Source organism: Echinops telfairi, unplaced genomic scaffold (assembly GCF_000313985.2).
Source record: "Echinops telfairi isolate 266 unplaced genomic scaffold, ASM31398v2 ScPeMD7_23;HRSCAF=83, whole genome shotgun sequence".
Lineage (NCBI taxonomy): Eukaryota > Metazoa > Chordata > Mammalia > Afrosoricida > Tenrecidae > Echinops > Echinops telfairi.
In genome coordinates, this window is record NW_022103920.1 from 53,468,347 (window position 1) to 53,484,776 (window position 16,430).

The following is a 16,430-nucleotide window of genomic DNA, read 5'->3' on the forward strand; positions in this document are numbered from 1 at the left end:
CAGTGAGTATGATAGTCTCCTGCATTTTAGTAGAAGATAGCGTATTTAAATTTTTTGACATAGAAGCTTCATACATATATTAGGCTAACTTGTACCTTCAATTACTACAGATTCCATATTCCAACACCACCGAGAAGAGCCACATATCATTGGATCATCTCTGTGCAGTCCCATTTCAGAAGACTCAAAGGACGTTGAGGACTTGGTAAACTGTCACTAGGTAACGCTTAGAAACAGGGTAGTTTAAAGAAGTCACACTTAATTACATCTCCAAAGAAATAGGAGCAACGCTCGGCTTAATTTACCATTCCTCTGGCTTTTTCAGTACGACAGTGCTGAAACCACGTACAGTGTTGCTGCTATGACTTTAGCTCCTTTAAGTTATCATCTGAGGCCCAGTTTTTTAACTGCAGTTTTGGATTATGGGGGTTTTTAACTGCATAAATCTCTATGTTTAGTGTTAGTCAGTGAGGAATTTCATTCACTTCAGCTCCTGCAAACAGTTTTTAAAAGCACCAAAACCTAACTACTCGGATTGAAGACCAGGAGCCATGCTCTCTAGAGAAAAGACGTGACTCTCTCCAGGGTCACATGGGCTTGGTTATAATCCAGAGATGGATCATTGCCTTTGAGAAGAGGCGAGGCCACCATACAGTGGTCAAACAGTACTGTAAGCAGTAACTCTGGATTTACCCATTGCAGGCAGTGGAAGTGATTTAGTCAGGATAAATAGGGTAGCATTAAAACAGATTATGAAAAGTCACTACAGGTTTCTTGTTTGTTTTGAGTTAATTACGTGGAGAGTAGTAAAACCTACCTGAAGTTAAAGCAGAGGGTTTTTTTACCCCCCTCAGAAAACCACTGTTAACAGTTTACAAAGTTAGCACTTTTAAGTTTACTATAAACTTACAAATGACAAAGGTGGTTAATGTTGCCTACATATTTTTGCTACACATAATTACCCAGAAAATGAGGAGGATTATAGCGTGCCATTCATTCAATCCATTAGCTGGTGGGGTACAATATAACTTCTCCTCAGGTAATTTAAAACAAAACTGAACAAAATTCGCTTCTGTAATGAAACAAATCAAGAGTCATTCCTATACTACAGAAAGTTTAGCCAAAACTATCTTCTATAGAAAAGTCACAAAAATCCTTGTATAAATTATTTTTATTTATTATTGTAATTAGATCATCACAATCAAAGTTGTCTTTTTACCATCTGTGTTACGTGAAATAAAATTGTAGTTATAAGCAAAAGTTGGTTGCATAGGGAACAATTGTATATTCCATTGAACAGAAATAAAAGAATTATTTGTTTTAAAATGCAGGATTTTGTTTGCTACATAGCCTTTTCACCATGCAATTACATTATAAAAATTTTAATTTCAAAAGTGAAAATTGCTTGTGCTGTTGGAACTTTAAAGAGTTGGAATGTCTAAGCTTCTTAAAGAAAAAGCAAAGTGGTCTATGATATATGTGTTCCCTGCAAGAGGGAATTTAGATTTAGTTGCATGAAAATCATGTACCAGACACCTTACCCAGTACCCGTCACAGCCTCAACTGACAGCTTTTGAAGAGTCCTGGTAAGTGTTTGTCTCACTTCCCCACATCATGGAAGTACAGATTTGCACATATACATAACATGATGATAGAAAATAAGACATAGTAAATTAGATTTCTAAATTTCGGTTCTAAATCTCCTTGTCGATACCAGTAGATCTAAAAGAAGAAGAAGAAGAATTTAAAATTTTCAGTAATAGTCACTCACTGACCCAAATATTAAATTTTTAACACAACATTTTCCATTGTGACCTATTTCTTCAGTAAATTATCTCTTCACTTGGTAACTACATTTGTTATGTTAACCAACACTTTGTGCTTAAAATGGTATAATATAAAAAAAAACTACGTTTGTGGATTAGCTAAAGTACATCTAGCAGTAATGATGGAAGAAAGTTTAGGCTTTGTCCTACAGGGTTGTTGACTCAACAACAGTGTTTCTAAGGCAGTAGTGAAAGCCACAGTGCTAGGTGAGAGTAGTACCAGTTGTAAGTTAGGGGCCAACATGGCTCATTTATGACTCAGTGGTTGGCAGTTAGTCATCTGCCAATTTTGCATAATGACCTGGTCTTTATAGTCAAACCATGTCAACAAATGAGGAGTGGGTATACATACTTTCCCCCTAAGTGAAATAGCCAATTTGATTCTTTTAAATCACTTAAGTAGTACCACTGAGTTTCCATTTCCAAGTTTGTACTTCTTTCTGCTTTCTCAGTTTACTCCTATTCTCCAGGTGCAGACCTGTCCACTTATCAGTCATATAGCAGGGGTAAATTTTACCCAGGAATACCGTATATACTCCAGTATAAGCCAACCCGAGTATCAGCAGAGGCATCAAATCTTACCACAAAAACTGCATTAAAAATGTGCTGGAAAAGCTCAGTTTATACACCAGGATATACAGTACATACCTTCTGGATATATTTGATATAATTTAAATAAAAGGTACAACCAGTTTGGGTGCTGGGAGACAATATTTAAAATAGTTTATATAATCCAAATGGGTTTAAACTAGCATCACTGTTAGTCACTTAGAGCGATTAAATTTAGAGATAAGCAAATATATCTATTTAAAAAAACTATCAAAGATTTTGTTCTGCCTTTCCTTAAGAGAAATAGCCATATAATACATGAACGACTTCAATTAGCCTCTGTGTAATGACAAGGATTCTAGGGTAGTGTTAATTATCCTTAGGGTAAGTTTTTCTTTAATAGGTTTTATCTGCCTTTCCCAAGGCATACTAGGCCATCAGTATATACATAGTCATTAAATGAGGCTGAATTGTGTTTAAATCATCTTAGTGTTTTGGTTCTTTTTTTTCCTCCCAAGGCATCAAGTGAAGTTATGCCTAAGGCAGGGGCCCTTAAACTTTTTAAACGGGGCCAGTTCACTGTCCCATAGACCCGTTGGAGAGCCGGACTATAGTTTAAAAAAAAAAAACTATTCCTATGCACACTGCACATATCTTATTTTGAAGTAAAAAAACAAACAGGGAAAAACACCCGGCGGGCCAGGTTAGTGTCCTTGGAGGGCCACATGTGGCCAGCAGGCCGTAGTTTGAGGACGCCTGGCCTAAGGGTTACAAATTAAAGGAGTTGGGGCAAAAGAAATGACACAGGTTTCTAAAAACAATTGAAGAATTTTGAGAGTCACCTCCTTTAAAGAGACCTAGGGCATGCTGGAATAGATTCAATGACAGTGACTTTTTTTGATCTATAGTTTGAGACCAGGTCTGGGAATCTGTTCTAAGCACATGCAACTTGAAGCTTTCGAGGGTACTCAAATTCTAAATAATACTCACAAGTATGCAGGCAGTAATGCTACTCAAAGAGATGCAGACAGCAAAAAATATATTCAGTGGTTTTGGAGGTAGATGAGGGAACACAAAAGCACTGATCAGCGTTACCTATATAGAGAGAGATTATAATAAAGCCTTAAGACTAATTCTAAGACTTGGTATAATCTGTAAGTACTAAATAATGCTTCACATTGTAAAGTACTTCTACCACAAGGTTGCTTTCTAGAGTGTTAATAAAAGAATACGTTAAAAATGGTTTGAATATTTCCTTTAATACTTCCTTCCATTCCAAGCTTTCCTTGTTTGCAAAAAAAAAAGTCACAGCAGTAAAACTAACCTTCAAATAACTTCCTCACTGACAAGATTGGAAGTTGTGCTTACACTGGGAAAAGTTCTATGATTGCTACTAAAGAATAACAGGACCAAAGTAGATTTTGCAAAAGCTGAAAAATGCTGAAAGAATTGTTTTTCATATCCTAATAGCTCTCTCTGGACATTAGTTGAATTGTACTCACTTTAAAAAGTTCATGAAAATACGCCAAGCAATTGTGGTTCTCAGTAAAAATAATTTTGTAATCTTGAAATGTGGCTAAAAGATCATTCTTTAGGAGTAAAGGACGTAGCAGAAATGAGGGGGGAAATGGAGGCTTGAGTTAGTTGGACTGACAGAAGGGGGCACACTTCTACATATTTACTAAGGAAGCAAATGTGGCTAACTCAAGCCATCTAAAAACCAAGCTGCCTGCTTGTATTATTTATTGGTAGTTCAAATGGTAATTAAATTAGCCACTCTGATTAAAATTTTAAGCGGTAATTTAAAAAAATATTGCTGTAAACTATTGAACACTCCACATGATCTTTCTTGGCCCATTTATTTCATTAATTTGTTTTTTAATCATTTTATTGGGGACTCATACAACTCTTTTCACAATCCATACATACATCAATTGTATAAAGCACATTTGTATGTTCGTTACCCTCATCATTCTCAAAACATATGCTCTCCACATAAGCCCCTGGCATCAGCTCATTTTCACTCCTCCCTCCCCACCCCCACCCCCCCCACAAACCCTTGATCCTTGATAATTTATAAATTTGTCATATCTTACACCATCCAACGTCTCCCTTCACCCACTTCTCTATTGTCCATCCCCCAGAGAGGAGGATATACGTAGGTCCCTGTAATCAGTTCCCCCTTTCTACTCCACCCTCCCTAATTTTCAGTTTTTAATATTTAAGTTAGAGTCTGGAGAAACAAAATAAAGATACTTACTAGAATCAGTAAGGATGTTAAACTGCCGACAATTAAATTGATGATTCGATCCTGGAAGAAAAAATAGTTTTTAAGCTATAACATCTATGGTACTTTGAGTAGTGCCATGCTAGGTAGGCACCTTTTGATTTAGAATAAACCAGCCATCTGTAGCTGTGTACATACAAATGCCAGACAAAAGCACACAAAGCCACAAGAGTGACAATGATACTTTGAGAAGGCCAACAGCAAACAGTGAAGGTTTCTTGAAGGGGTAGGACATTTATACTAAGGGTTGAAGGCGGATCATTTTTGAATGGTGAAGGGTGACTTAAAAGGACTGTGCCACTAGGAATAGTATAGGGGCTGCACTGGTGACAATGTTGGGCATGTTACGACTGCTACCAGCAAGGGAGAGTTCAAGAAAGATGAAACTTACCTGCTCCTGTAAAAACACAGCCTTGGAAACCTTACATAGGGTGGCTATGAATCAGAAACAACTTGATGAGGGCAGGCATAGTATGTACAGGGGCAAAAAGACTGGGTGAACCAAGCCATCGCCTTGGTGGGAAATATCAGGAGCCAGACGTCGAGGATTTTTAACATACTACGTATGATACAAGAAGCCCTGGTGGCACCATCAAGCCTTGGACTGCTAATCACAAGATTGATAGTTCACACCCACTAGGATCTCCGCTACAGAAAAATGAGGCTATATGCTCATACAAAGATCTGTAAAGCCTCAGAAACCCTATGCGGGGTTGGTGTGAGTTGAAATCGGATAGCAGTGGATTTTGATTGGGTATGATTCAGGGGAACACCTCACGCTGAACAACAAAAAATTGAAGGGAACTATGGGCAAACTATTGAATGATGCTGAGAATATCTAAAGGTGGTGGAAGGAATACCAGTCACTACACCACCAAGAACTGGTTGATGTTCACTTCAGGAAACAGCCTGTGATTAAGCACCAATGGTATTGGAGGAAGAAGTCCAGGCAACAGTGCATTGGTGAAAAGGCTCCAGGAGTTGACATTCCCAATTGAAATGTTCAAATAAACGGCTACCGTGCTAGCGGTGCTTATTGATCCGTGCCATTAAATCTGGAGGACCGCTACCTGGCTTATTGACTAGAAGAAATGCATATTCATGCATATTCCAAAGGTGATTAAAAAGAACGCAGACATTTCAAAAGCAGTGTATACCTATTTACTTAATAGGTATAAGTAAAATTTCAGATATTAAAATGGTTGCAATAGAACATCAACAGCTACTTGAAATAAGGGGGTGCTCAAAAAACCCAATCCCCCCCTCTAATAAAAAGCTGTGTATTCAAAGTTTTTTTTTCCAAAACAGTATCACCTTCAAAGTACTCTCCCAAAAAAATGGAGATAAAGTACTTTCCATTACATTAATACATTTGTCAAATCTGCAATTCCATTCTTGGAAACATTTTTCAAACTCATCTGTTGGGATGGCTGATAGCTCCTCGTTTTTTTGCCTCACCTCTTTTGCATCAGCAAATTGCTGCCCTTTCATGTCCCTCTTCTCGGAAACAAGTCCCAAGTTGCACAGGTGAATAAGGTATGTGGAGCAAGAGAGACACTGTTTTGGTTTTCTGCCCAAAACTGGTGCACTGAGATGTCTGCGTGAGCAGGTACATTATTGTGGTGGCAAAACCAGTCCCCCAACTGCCACAAATCAGGTTTTTGTCGCACAGTTAAACAACCTTTCCCAGAACCTCTAAATAGAAAGCTTGATTGACATTCGGACCTGGTGGAATCAACTCACATGCACTTATGAGTCAACATTTTCATCTCTTCAGGAAGTTGACATCCAGGACGAGGTTTGCTATCAATCGGCATTTCAACTTTTTAAAAATGAAAACCAATACACAAGTTTACCCCACAGCACTGTCCTTGTAAGCTGTGTTCAATCTCTTAAGTCAGCCATTACAAAAAAGTTGCAAGCAAAACTGTTTTCAGGAAAAACTTCACTTGTAACCAGAGAGCCTTCCCAGGCAACACCACTGAGTGCACTAACTCAAGTTGCTCATAGTGGAATGAAAGTGCTGCTTCACCCAGCACAATTCTGGGCTTTGGGGGTACCCCCTCATATGTTTACCTGTATTTAACTGATTATGCAATGAAATGGAACTGTGTGGGCCATTACAAATGATGTTGCAGAGAATTCCAGAACACTTGACTGCTTATGCAGAACCTGTACATATACCACGAGGCAATCAACCATTCAAACAGGGAGTGAGTACTATATGATTTAAAAGTCAAAAAATGGATAGGTCTGGATTATAGCTTTCACTAAATATGCTGAACAAATCATCCCTGAAACTGGGCTATCTGAAAAATATATGGTATGTAGCACCAGGAATAGAGACTAAGCCTGAGATGTATGTAGCCTTGCTCAGTGAAAGCTAAGAGGCACTTACTGATACAGATTAATACCTCAACATTAAAAAGCAAAAATCTTTACCAATAAGCAACACCGTGATAAATGGAGAAAAGACTGAAGTTGTCAAGAAATTCAATTTGGGGGTGGGATGGGGCAGGGCGGAAGGAAAAAAAAAATTCAATTTACTTGGATTCTCAACACTCATGGTAGCAGGAGTCAAGAAATGAACATTACAAGGTATTTCATTGACGAATCTGCTGTAAAAGATCTCGAAGTATTAAAAAGCAGTCATCAAAAAGAGTTGTCTTTGAAGGTTAAGTAAGGTGTGCTGACCCAAGCAATCCTACATTCAATCATCTTACATGCATTCAAAAGCTAGATAAAAAAGATTGAAGACAGTACCTTTGAACTATAGTGTTGGCAAAAAATATTAAATATACTGTGGCCTAGCAGAATAGATCTTAGGAAATTACATCCAGAATTCTAGAAGTGAGATAGAGGGGACCTGTCCCTGAAGAAAGGATATGCTTGGTGACGAGAGGGTCAGCAATTGACAAGAGTGGCTCCACAAAGGGCTCAAACGAAATGATGGTGAGGTTGGCACCAGACCAGGCAGTTTCATTAACTCAGGGTTCAGTATAGCAATAATGAAACTCACAACCTTCCTCTAGTTCTTAAATACTTCCTCCCCCCAACTACCATAATCCCAATTCTACCTTGCAAACCTGGTTAGACCAGATGATGCACAGCGGTACAGATGGGAACTGGAAACACAGGGAATCTAAGACAGATGAACCCCTCAGGACCACGGGTGGCAGTGGCAATACCGGGAGTGAAGTGGAGCGGGTAGAAAGGGGGAATCGATCACAAGGATCTACATATAACCTCCTCTCTGGGGGATGGACAACAGAAGGGTGGGTGAAGGGAGACGCCGGGCAGTGTAAGATATAATAATTTATAAATTATTAAGGGTTCATGAGGAAGTGGGGAGGGAGGGGGAGGGGAAAAAGGAAAATGAGCTAATTCCAGGAACCCAAGCGGAAAGCAAAGTTTGAGAATGATGAGGGCAACAAATGTGCTTTACACAATTGATGTATGTATGGATTGTGGTGAACTGTATGAGCCCCAATAAAATGATTAAAAAAACAAAACATGATGTTATAGCACTCTTTGGGGCACTCAGATAATGCTTCAGTGCATTTGGAGAGGAAACACGTGTGAAAGAGCAAGAGCAGCGCTGTAGGGTGAGCGGGCTCAGGGTTCCTAACAGTGTCCGAGCCCTTGCTGTCTGCGAAGTATAAGCCAAGTGCATTGTGATGGGAAACAAATTTCTTTACAGGAGCAGACAGCCTTAACTTTCTCCCACGGAGCACCTGGTGGGTTTGAACCACTGACCTTGCAGTTGCCAGGCGAATCCCTGACCCGCTGCACCACCCGGACCTCCTGGGAAACAAATTTCTTAGTGCAATTTTCCTGGCCTTGTTCTCACCAATGCGGTTTTCAGTTTTCAAAAACCTTCACAATAAGCCCTAATACCCATCCTGAGGCCTCGGAAAAACTGACCATCTGACCCCTCTAGGATGCTAACAAAGTCACCAAAGCCAGAGCTGGCCTGCCTTGAGTTTCACTGGCCCAGTGTCGCCCCTCAGAAGCCAGTACTTTAAGTGGGCCTTTTTTCCTTAGGCACCCTAAGGAGACCGAGACGTGGAGTACTTAGAGCACTTGTCTCCAGCAATCCACTAATTGGAACCCATGCTTCTATGAACTGGAACCTGCATAGCAATACTTTTTTCCCCTCAACAGTTTCATTGGCATATAATTCAGATATCTCATACAATTCAATAGTTAGATCAAGATGAGTTGTACAGCACAGCAGTACTTCGTGACCTGCCCTCAGTTTTCCTTTTCCTTAATCTCACTAGAAAATCTCACGCAGTGAAAGCGCTGAGCCTGGCCCAGTCCGAGCCTAAGGGGGACACTTCTAAGAACATGTTGAGAAGATGTAAAATGTAAGACCCAGCTGAAGCCAGAAACCTACCCAGGGCTACATGGTTTTGCCTAAGGAGAACTCACCCTACCGCACTCACCACTGACAACCACAAGGGAAACATCTCCATCAGTGCTAAGCGAAAAGGGGGCATCTGCTTCACTGCCTAATACCAGGGTGCAGCGAACTCTGACCACAGGTACGAACAACTGTTCTGAGACTTCCAGAAGAAGCGGTGGACTTTGAAATGGTTCCAAGCACAGAGGATGAGTGAGAAGGGATTTATAAGAATGCAGGCACACCTATACTTTATAACTCTCCGACTGAACTTTCTCTCAAATGTAAACCTCAACTGCTATGTGTGGTTCTGACCAACAGATTTGATTATTTTTTTATCTGGAGAAAACAATAGACATTTTTAACTCTTCCCCATTATTTCATTTTGAAGCTTAGTTGTGGATATTTTTGTACACCATCTTACCCTATTCTCCTTTTACAGATATGTGCTTGAAATATATGTTTTAATTGAAGCACCACTTGTGGGAACCGGCTCGGAGAAAACAGACCTATTATTATATCACCTTACCCATGTACAATTTGCCTCTGCTGAAGCTTGGTGGGGAGAAGGGAGGGAAAGAGTGAGCGCTTGATTTGCATGAGAACCACCATTTCCTGTTTTGGTGTCAAACACCTACAGGTTTCACAAGCCCCCCAAGAATGCAAACTTACTTTTTGTTGATGCTAAAGTCTCACTTCACTTAAAATAAAGTAATGTATAAAGTATTGGGCCTAGTATTGAAGAAGAAATAAGGAAATGGACTCCTGACCCACAGAGCTTGCAGTCTTCTTGAGGAGGCAGGTGTCACACCCTGACCACACCAGGGCCCCTGTCAGGGGTTCCTGAGAGCCAGGGCTCCCTCCCAGGAAGAGTTGCAGCAAGGAACTAGACGGCACCTAAGAAAGAATGTTTGCAAAAGGCAGGAAGGCAGTTAACGAAATCGGTGGAGAGAGCCAGCCTGACCATACACAGAACTTGTGAAGACCAGTGCACTTCAGTCTTCTGTGGGAAGTAATGGTCCCCAAGGAACCTTCCAAAATGACAAATGCCTGCACTCCCCCTTCACAGATTGGAGTCCATGGGTCTGGGGCTAGACAGAGAAGGGGTACATTTACTACAGTAGGAAAGGAAAAAGAGCCATAGATCCTCGTCCTGAATTGCTTCTCCAGCACAAGAAACAGCAACTGTACTGGCCAGGCAGGCGAGATAGAGGAGTCTCCACGCCCTTGGGCAACTAGCTTCCCTTTGAGTCATCCAGGAGCTGTTCACGGATCACCCAAAAACACAGTCAAAAGGAGACACTGGAAGCCTGTGCTCCTTGGAAGACCTCCTATGTGCCAGGCATCGGTTCAGCGCCCACAGACACAACACTGAACCACAGCTTGCTTCTTCGGCAGCAAAAGTCCAAAACTAGGCAGAGTAGCACTGTATGTATTGGTACACTGTCATTGCAGAGGGCTAATGGGCCAGGTCTGAGTTTCCTGAAGGGTCCCTGTTTTTCACCAGTTATGCTTGTGGGCTTGTTTTTAAGGGGAGGGGCAGAAAATGAGGGTAAAGGAAGAATGCTTAATAGATTTTTCTGCCTTTGGGACCAAAGACCTGAATTTCAGGGTCCATTAACTTACCCCCTATACAATTTTCCCCAACTCGGTATCTAGTGGGGAGTTCAGGGTGTGCACCCACCATTAAGTTACTCATTTTAGTTCTAGTACATCCAGGAGGAAATAAAGGGACAATAATTGTCACCACTATTCTAAGGGGAGGGATCATTTGTTTTGTGATTAGTGGAAATCAATAATAGAGTAAGCTAGTCTAGAACTACTAACAGTGTCCCACCACTCACAGTGGCCTCCTTTCCCCATTTGTAAGAGGAGTGTGCTGAGTACACTGAGAGAAGCCCTACTGGTGTGCCTAAGTTCAAACCCACCAACTATACCATGAGAGAAACATGTTGACAGCTTGCCTCTAAAGACCACAGCCTTAGAAACCCCATGGGGGAGTTCTACTCTGCCATCTAAGGCCACAAGGAGCTGTAACCAACTTGCCTGTGGTGGGTTTGGGCTTTTATGCGGCACTGGTTTTCCTTCCCTCACCGAGAGGACAGGTTGGGCTGGCCTCTTCTAGAGTCACCCGAACCAAATGTGCTGAAACGGATTTCAGAGGATTCTGTGGCCAGCTAGCCGATCAAGACTCATTCACAAAGCTCTCTTCATGTCCCTCAACGACACAAAGACTGCTCACGCTAAGTACTGTCCTAAAGCAAACTTAGAGAGACAAGGAATGTCCATGTTCAAATTCAAACAAGGAAGGATAAGGGAGTGGGAAGCCGAGGAAGAAAAGACCTAGAATAAGGTTCTCCAAAGGGTATTCTACAGAAACTTGCCTCAAATGTTCCCTGGAGGGCAAGACACTGACCCTAATGTTAAAAGACTCTACACCACAAAACGTTTAAGAAGTATTGCTCTCCAATGAGAGTCACAATGAAAAATAGGATGCTAAAAATTCTGCAAAGTCCTAAAGAAAAATGTTTTGTGATAATGGAAGCTACATTAACTTAGGGTTTACGCTGTTTTAGAAACTTAGTAACTCGGTAGCAACGGCCAGATGCACTTACTGAGCTCTTGCAGCAAGAGAAAGGCGGGACTTCCTACTCCCGTTGAATAGCAGTCTCCCAAATTCTCTGGGGCAGTTCTCCCTGTCTTGTCGAGGAATCCAGGAGTCAGCATGGACTCCATGGGAGTGACAGAGTGTGCTCTTGAAACAATGCAAGCTGAGATGGGTTCTACGTATGAAATACACAATGGATTTCAAAGAATTAGTATGTAAAAACTCAATTTTTATGCTAATGACACGTGAAAATGGCATTTTGAGTACATAAGATTAAATTTAAAAAATGGTTCCTGAGTTGTGAACTAAAATCCGTTCCTAAGTGTGTCTCTAAGTCAAATTCATAGGTAAATCAGAACAGGTATGTATATGCTTCTTAATAACCTAACTTCAGTGCATGAAAGGAGCGCCACAGCACATTGGCCTAACCGATAAGCAGCTAACTCCAAGGCTGGGGCTTAAACCCACCAGCAGTCCATGGGAGAAAGAAACTGTTTACTCCAGAGAGATTTGTGGTCACAGAAACCCAAAGACTCTTTCCTGGGGGTCACTGGGAGTCGGAATAGGCTTGACAGCAATGGCTGGGTTAGTTTAAGAAAAGACTTGAAGACTTTTCAATTATTTAAAAACTGCAGTTTGAGAATGAAGAGGGCAATGAATGTACAAATGTGCTACACAACTGATGTGTGTATGGATTGTGATAAGGGTTGTATGAGCCCCTGATAAAATGATTTTTAAAACCTGCGGTTGCTGCCAGGGAAAGTGATTGTGATGACAAATTTGTTGACGAGAGATTGGTTCAAAAAAAATTTTTAACTCACTGCCATCGAGTTGATGCCAGCTCATTGTGACTCTATAGGACAGTGTGGAACAGTCCCAGTGAGTTTCCAGGACTGGAACCGTTTATAGGAGTAGAAAGCCTTATTTTCTCCCACAGAGCCAATGGTGGTTTTGAACTGCTGACCTTGAGATCAGCAGCCCAAGCATAATTTATGAATCACCAGGGCTTCTAGTGGTTTCCAAGTACAAGCAAATTTACATAATATTAAAGGACAAGTAGAAATTTACATAACATTAAAGGACAAGTAAAAATTGTCACTAAGTCAAATATTCATAGACCAGGTACTTATTGTATGTTATTAAAATTCATTTCACCGGCTTTTTATATTTTAAATGTAGCTACTTAGAAAAACTTAAGTTATATCTGTAGCTCACGTGTTTCTGTTGGACAACATGCCTTAACCCTGTGGTCACCCAGTCATTTCCAATTCACAGCGCCCCTACAGGACTGAGAAGAACTGCCCTCTAGGTTTCTGTGACTCACGATCTTTGTGGAAGCAGCTGGCAGGTTCGAGCTGCCAGCCTAGCAGTGGCAAGCTTATACAATGATGACATACAACGGAGCTTCAAAAAGTGTGGGGAAACGGAATGCAAAGATAATGGAATTTTTTCAAAAACGTTTTCAAACTCCCTCATATATTATTAGCTAAGTGCCGTGCCACCTTGTTCACCTGCAGCAGCAGTAGTAAATGTACCCGACAGTGAGACTGCTTTTACAGCCACCATGGCTCGGGGCTTCCTGCCATCGCATCCATTCTGACTCACTGCGACCCTACAGGGCAGGGTCGCACTGCTCCTGTGGGTTTCCCAGGAGTCAGAGTCAACCCGAAGGCAGGGAGTTTGGTTTTTAGGCTGGCTCTCACTGAGCCGGGGCAGGTTACTTGTTAGTGCAGGGTCAGTAGTTCAAAACTAGTCACTCCAAGGGAGAAAGATGGCTTTCTACTCCCAGAAAGAAGTACAGGGTCAGAAACTCACAGGGACAGTTCTGCCTTGTTCGCTAAGGTCGTTATGAGTTGTCATCAGCTTGATGACAGTGAACTTCGTGTTTGTTTTTTATGGCACAGGTTGCTTATTCAAGTTATTTTACTAGGCCATGTCACTCTGGCAGTGCATTACCCAGAAGATAACTAGTGTGACTAATGAGGTTCAGTTTCTATAGTTGTAAAAATGAAATAATATAGCCACCTGATAAAGAAATTCGATGACAACACAAGGGAAAATTAAGTACCTAGTAAGTGGCCTGGCAAGGAAGAAATACAAACATCCCTCGATTCTTCACTGCCACTAACTAACTCATAGTAACTCTGGGTTTCAGTTGCCTCTGCTTTAAAGTTCAGGGGCAGACCTACAGAAAGCCCAGGGCCTTTGAAGAATCAACATTGACAGGCTACACTTGCCAGTTGTTAGACAGCAAATAAGATTAAAGGTCAGAAAGCTTGTCACAGGACAGGATTTTTCTCCTCAAAAATGGCAGCTCACCAATCTTAAGTTTCCATTGCAACATGACTATTGTGTCCACCTTCCTGGCATTGTACACAGAATACACTGGGAACACCCACACACAGGGACCGCAGAAGGGTTTCTCAAAATACCAAGGCTCCACTAGAATGTGGCCGATCCTTTTTACTGAGTGAGGAAGCACTCCTGTCTTGCCTACCTCAGGTCCTCAATTCTGATCCTCAAATAAAATCCTGACTGTGAGTATGGACCGGAAATTAAGGTGACCTCGCCCCCTCAAGATTTGGCTTCATTTATGTTTACAAAGCAAAACAAAACCCTGTTTTCTCCCACCCTCAGACCGAGCATCTCTCCCTTTTCTCCACGGTTCTCTATGCCCAATCGTACGAGCAGTCTCACAGAGGGAGCACTTTCAGAGATCCAGAAGTACGTTTTTTTTTTTTCAAGGAACTCAGACTCCACAAGTATGCAGTAGATACATTTGGAATAGCAAAGTTCTTAGGTGGCTTTCAAAATGGGTTGTAGGTATAAGATACAAAAATTCATTGGGTTTTTGGTTCAAACTTCTCAGAAAACATTATGACTTTATGTCTACAAAAAACCCAGTAAGTTCATTATGAAATGTTTGACCTTTGTATTACAGGGGCTCTGGAGTTAAAGGAGGCAGAAGTCTGGATCCCCTAGAATATTGACCTGTGTGCCAACGAGTGTGGGGGCCAAACAGGTGAGCGCTTAGGACACCTGAGCAGCCAAATACTCTGAGGCCCAACCCCTCCAAGCAGCAAGCTGCCTCCACCATCCAAACACCAAATCTCCTGTGAGTTGAACCCCAATGTAAGGTTGTTCCCATCAGAAAGCCCAAAGCTATCCAGAGTGTAGCATGGAGAAGTCATTCTCTAAAGCCTCCCCCAAGCTCCTTGGGAAACAGTGGCCAGCCCCTGTCACAGCACCACGCTCTGTTTACTTTCACATCCCCCACCTTAGAACAATGCTGTTTGCACAAACAGGAACATCCACTGAACAGGAGCCACGATTTTTAAAAAAATCTTGTGGCAAGCTGGCAGTTTCCAAATTCAGGGCTATGCCCCAGGCTGCCAGGTGTGCAAGTGCCCTGTCCCTTCTGCTGGGAGGGTTCTTGACGAAGCTGGGACATCCAAGAAGCTCTGGGCTCTTAGACGTCCTACTTCGTAAAAGCACTTTGTCAGCTCACAAAGACCATCAGTGCCACGTCCGAGCCCAAACTGCTGTGAAAGGTCAGGCTTCAGACCGGAAACGCCACTCTCTTCAACTGGCCCAGAGCATCACATATTTAAGCTTTCTAAAAAGTTGACATACCTTTAAAAACCTTTTTTTTTTCAGTCTTAAAAAATATAATTAAATCTAGTATCATGAATTTGTTTGAACCTGAGGATTTCTTTAACCACTTTCTGAAATGTCACTCCGTCATCAAAGTGCCCTCATATCCCATCGCCCCTTTTCTTCCTTGGTTGCTTCATCGCTTCGCAGAAAATCACTCGCACCAGCACCAAGTAAACAATTCAGAAGCACCCCTCTTGGGCCCTTCCTGGGGCACACACCTGAAGCGGCGCCAGGGCCCTTGCCAAGATCAGCTCTCCAACTGGCAAGCGGCACGCCCACCTCCCCTCCTGAAGGGCTTCCGCACGACCCTTGAAGGACCTCCAACAGCCTGGAACTTGCTGAACTTTTCTCCACTTACGACTTGAGCAACCTAGTCCCACGTGGGGGGGGGGGGTGCGCAGAGTGGCAAGGTAACTACCTTGGGAGCGACCGCAGAGTAGAAGAGCCAGGCCTTTCGAGAGCCAGAAAGGCCCAGCTTGGAGGGAGCGGGGGAAACGGCACACACGCAGGCACACCCGAGACTGCAGCCGCCCGCCGGGCCCGCTCACCTTGGCTGAAGTCTCTCCGAACAGGGGTCTGTTGTCCAGGCTACTGGTGCCGTAGGTCCTGGCAGTGAAGTCCTCCATGTCCGGCTTTCGGCACTCTCCGAGCCACTCAAGCCCGCGCCGGCATCCTCCCCGGAGTCTCGGGTCCCGACTGCAAACGCCGCGTTCCGGGGCCCTCCTCCCCGGCGCCCCGGGGAAGTCCGCGGGCGGAGCAGGTGGGGCGGCTCAGGCCCCGGGGGCGAGGCCGCTGCCGCAGGAAGTGAAAGCAAACACACCGCATGGCCGACTCGGGCCGGCCACCCCGCCCGGGACCCCACTTCCCCAAATCTCGGCGCTCTGCTCGCCCGGCAAAACGGGAACCCGCCACCCCGCGCCCCGCCGCGCCTCTCCACACCCGAACTTCCACTCTGCCGCGAGCACACGCACCCCACGCTCAGAAGGGGTGCAAAGTGGGCCCACCTGCCTGCAAGCCGCTCCCCACGGCCGGGCTTTCTCCCGTGGAGCCGGAGCGAAGTTGCGGGCGCGGCGCCGAGCGCGGGCCCGGGCGCAGCCC

General features: G+C 43.1%; 2 protein-coding genes across 3 annotated transcripts in view; one reads left to right on the top strand and one right to left on the bottom strand.

The window, feature by feature from the left end:
* The window catches only part of DMTF1 (cyclin D binding myb like transcription factor 1), a 71,503-nt gene extending 56,203 nt beyond the window's left edge, over positions 1-15,300 (top strand). Inside the window, exons 18-19 of one of the 2 annotated variants that reach the window (XM_004702636.2) lie at positions 111-220; positions 14,617-15,300. In XM_004702636.2, coding sequence (XP_004702693.1) covers positions 111-220 — 110 coding nt within the window. In that variant the 3' untranslated portion in view covers positions 14,617-15,300. Of the gene's footprint in view, positions 1-110; positions 2,704-14,616 lie in introns of those variants that run through there. The other variant, XM_045288976.1, reaches the window with a different exon arrangement.
* On the bottom strand, positions 1,154-16,093 carry TMEM243 (transmembrane protein 243). Its single transcript, XM_004702638.2, has 4 exons — positions 15,881-16,093; positions 4,636-4,686; positions 3,366-3,470; positions 1,154-1,722 (listed from the first exon to the last, which is right to left on the bottom strand). The coding sequence occupies exons 1-4, from the start codon at positions 15,956-15,958 to the stop codon at positions 1,600-1,602; spliced, it is 357 nt and encodes a 118-aa protein (XP_004702695.1). The 5' UTR covers positions 15,959-16,093; the 3' UTR covers positions 1,154-1,599.
* Positions 16,094-16,430: the final 337 nt, after the last annotated feature.

Coding starts and splice junctions, on each gene's coding strand:
- TMEM243 (XM_004702638.2), bottom strand. CDS start 15,958: ATGGAGGACTTCACTGCCAGGACCTACGGCACCAGTAGCCTGGACAAC. Junction 4,687..15,880: donor TCGGAGAGACTTCAGCCAAG/GTGAGCGGGCCC, acceptor TTTTTCTTCCAG/GATCGAATCATCAATTTAAT. Junction 3,471..4,635: donor TAACATCCTTACTGATTCTA/GTAAGTATCTTT, acceptor CTCTCTATATAG/GTAACGCTGATCAGTGCTTT.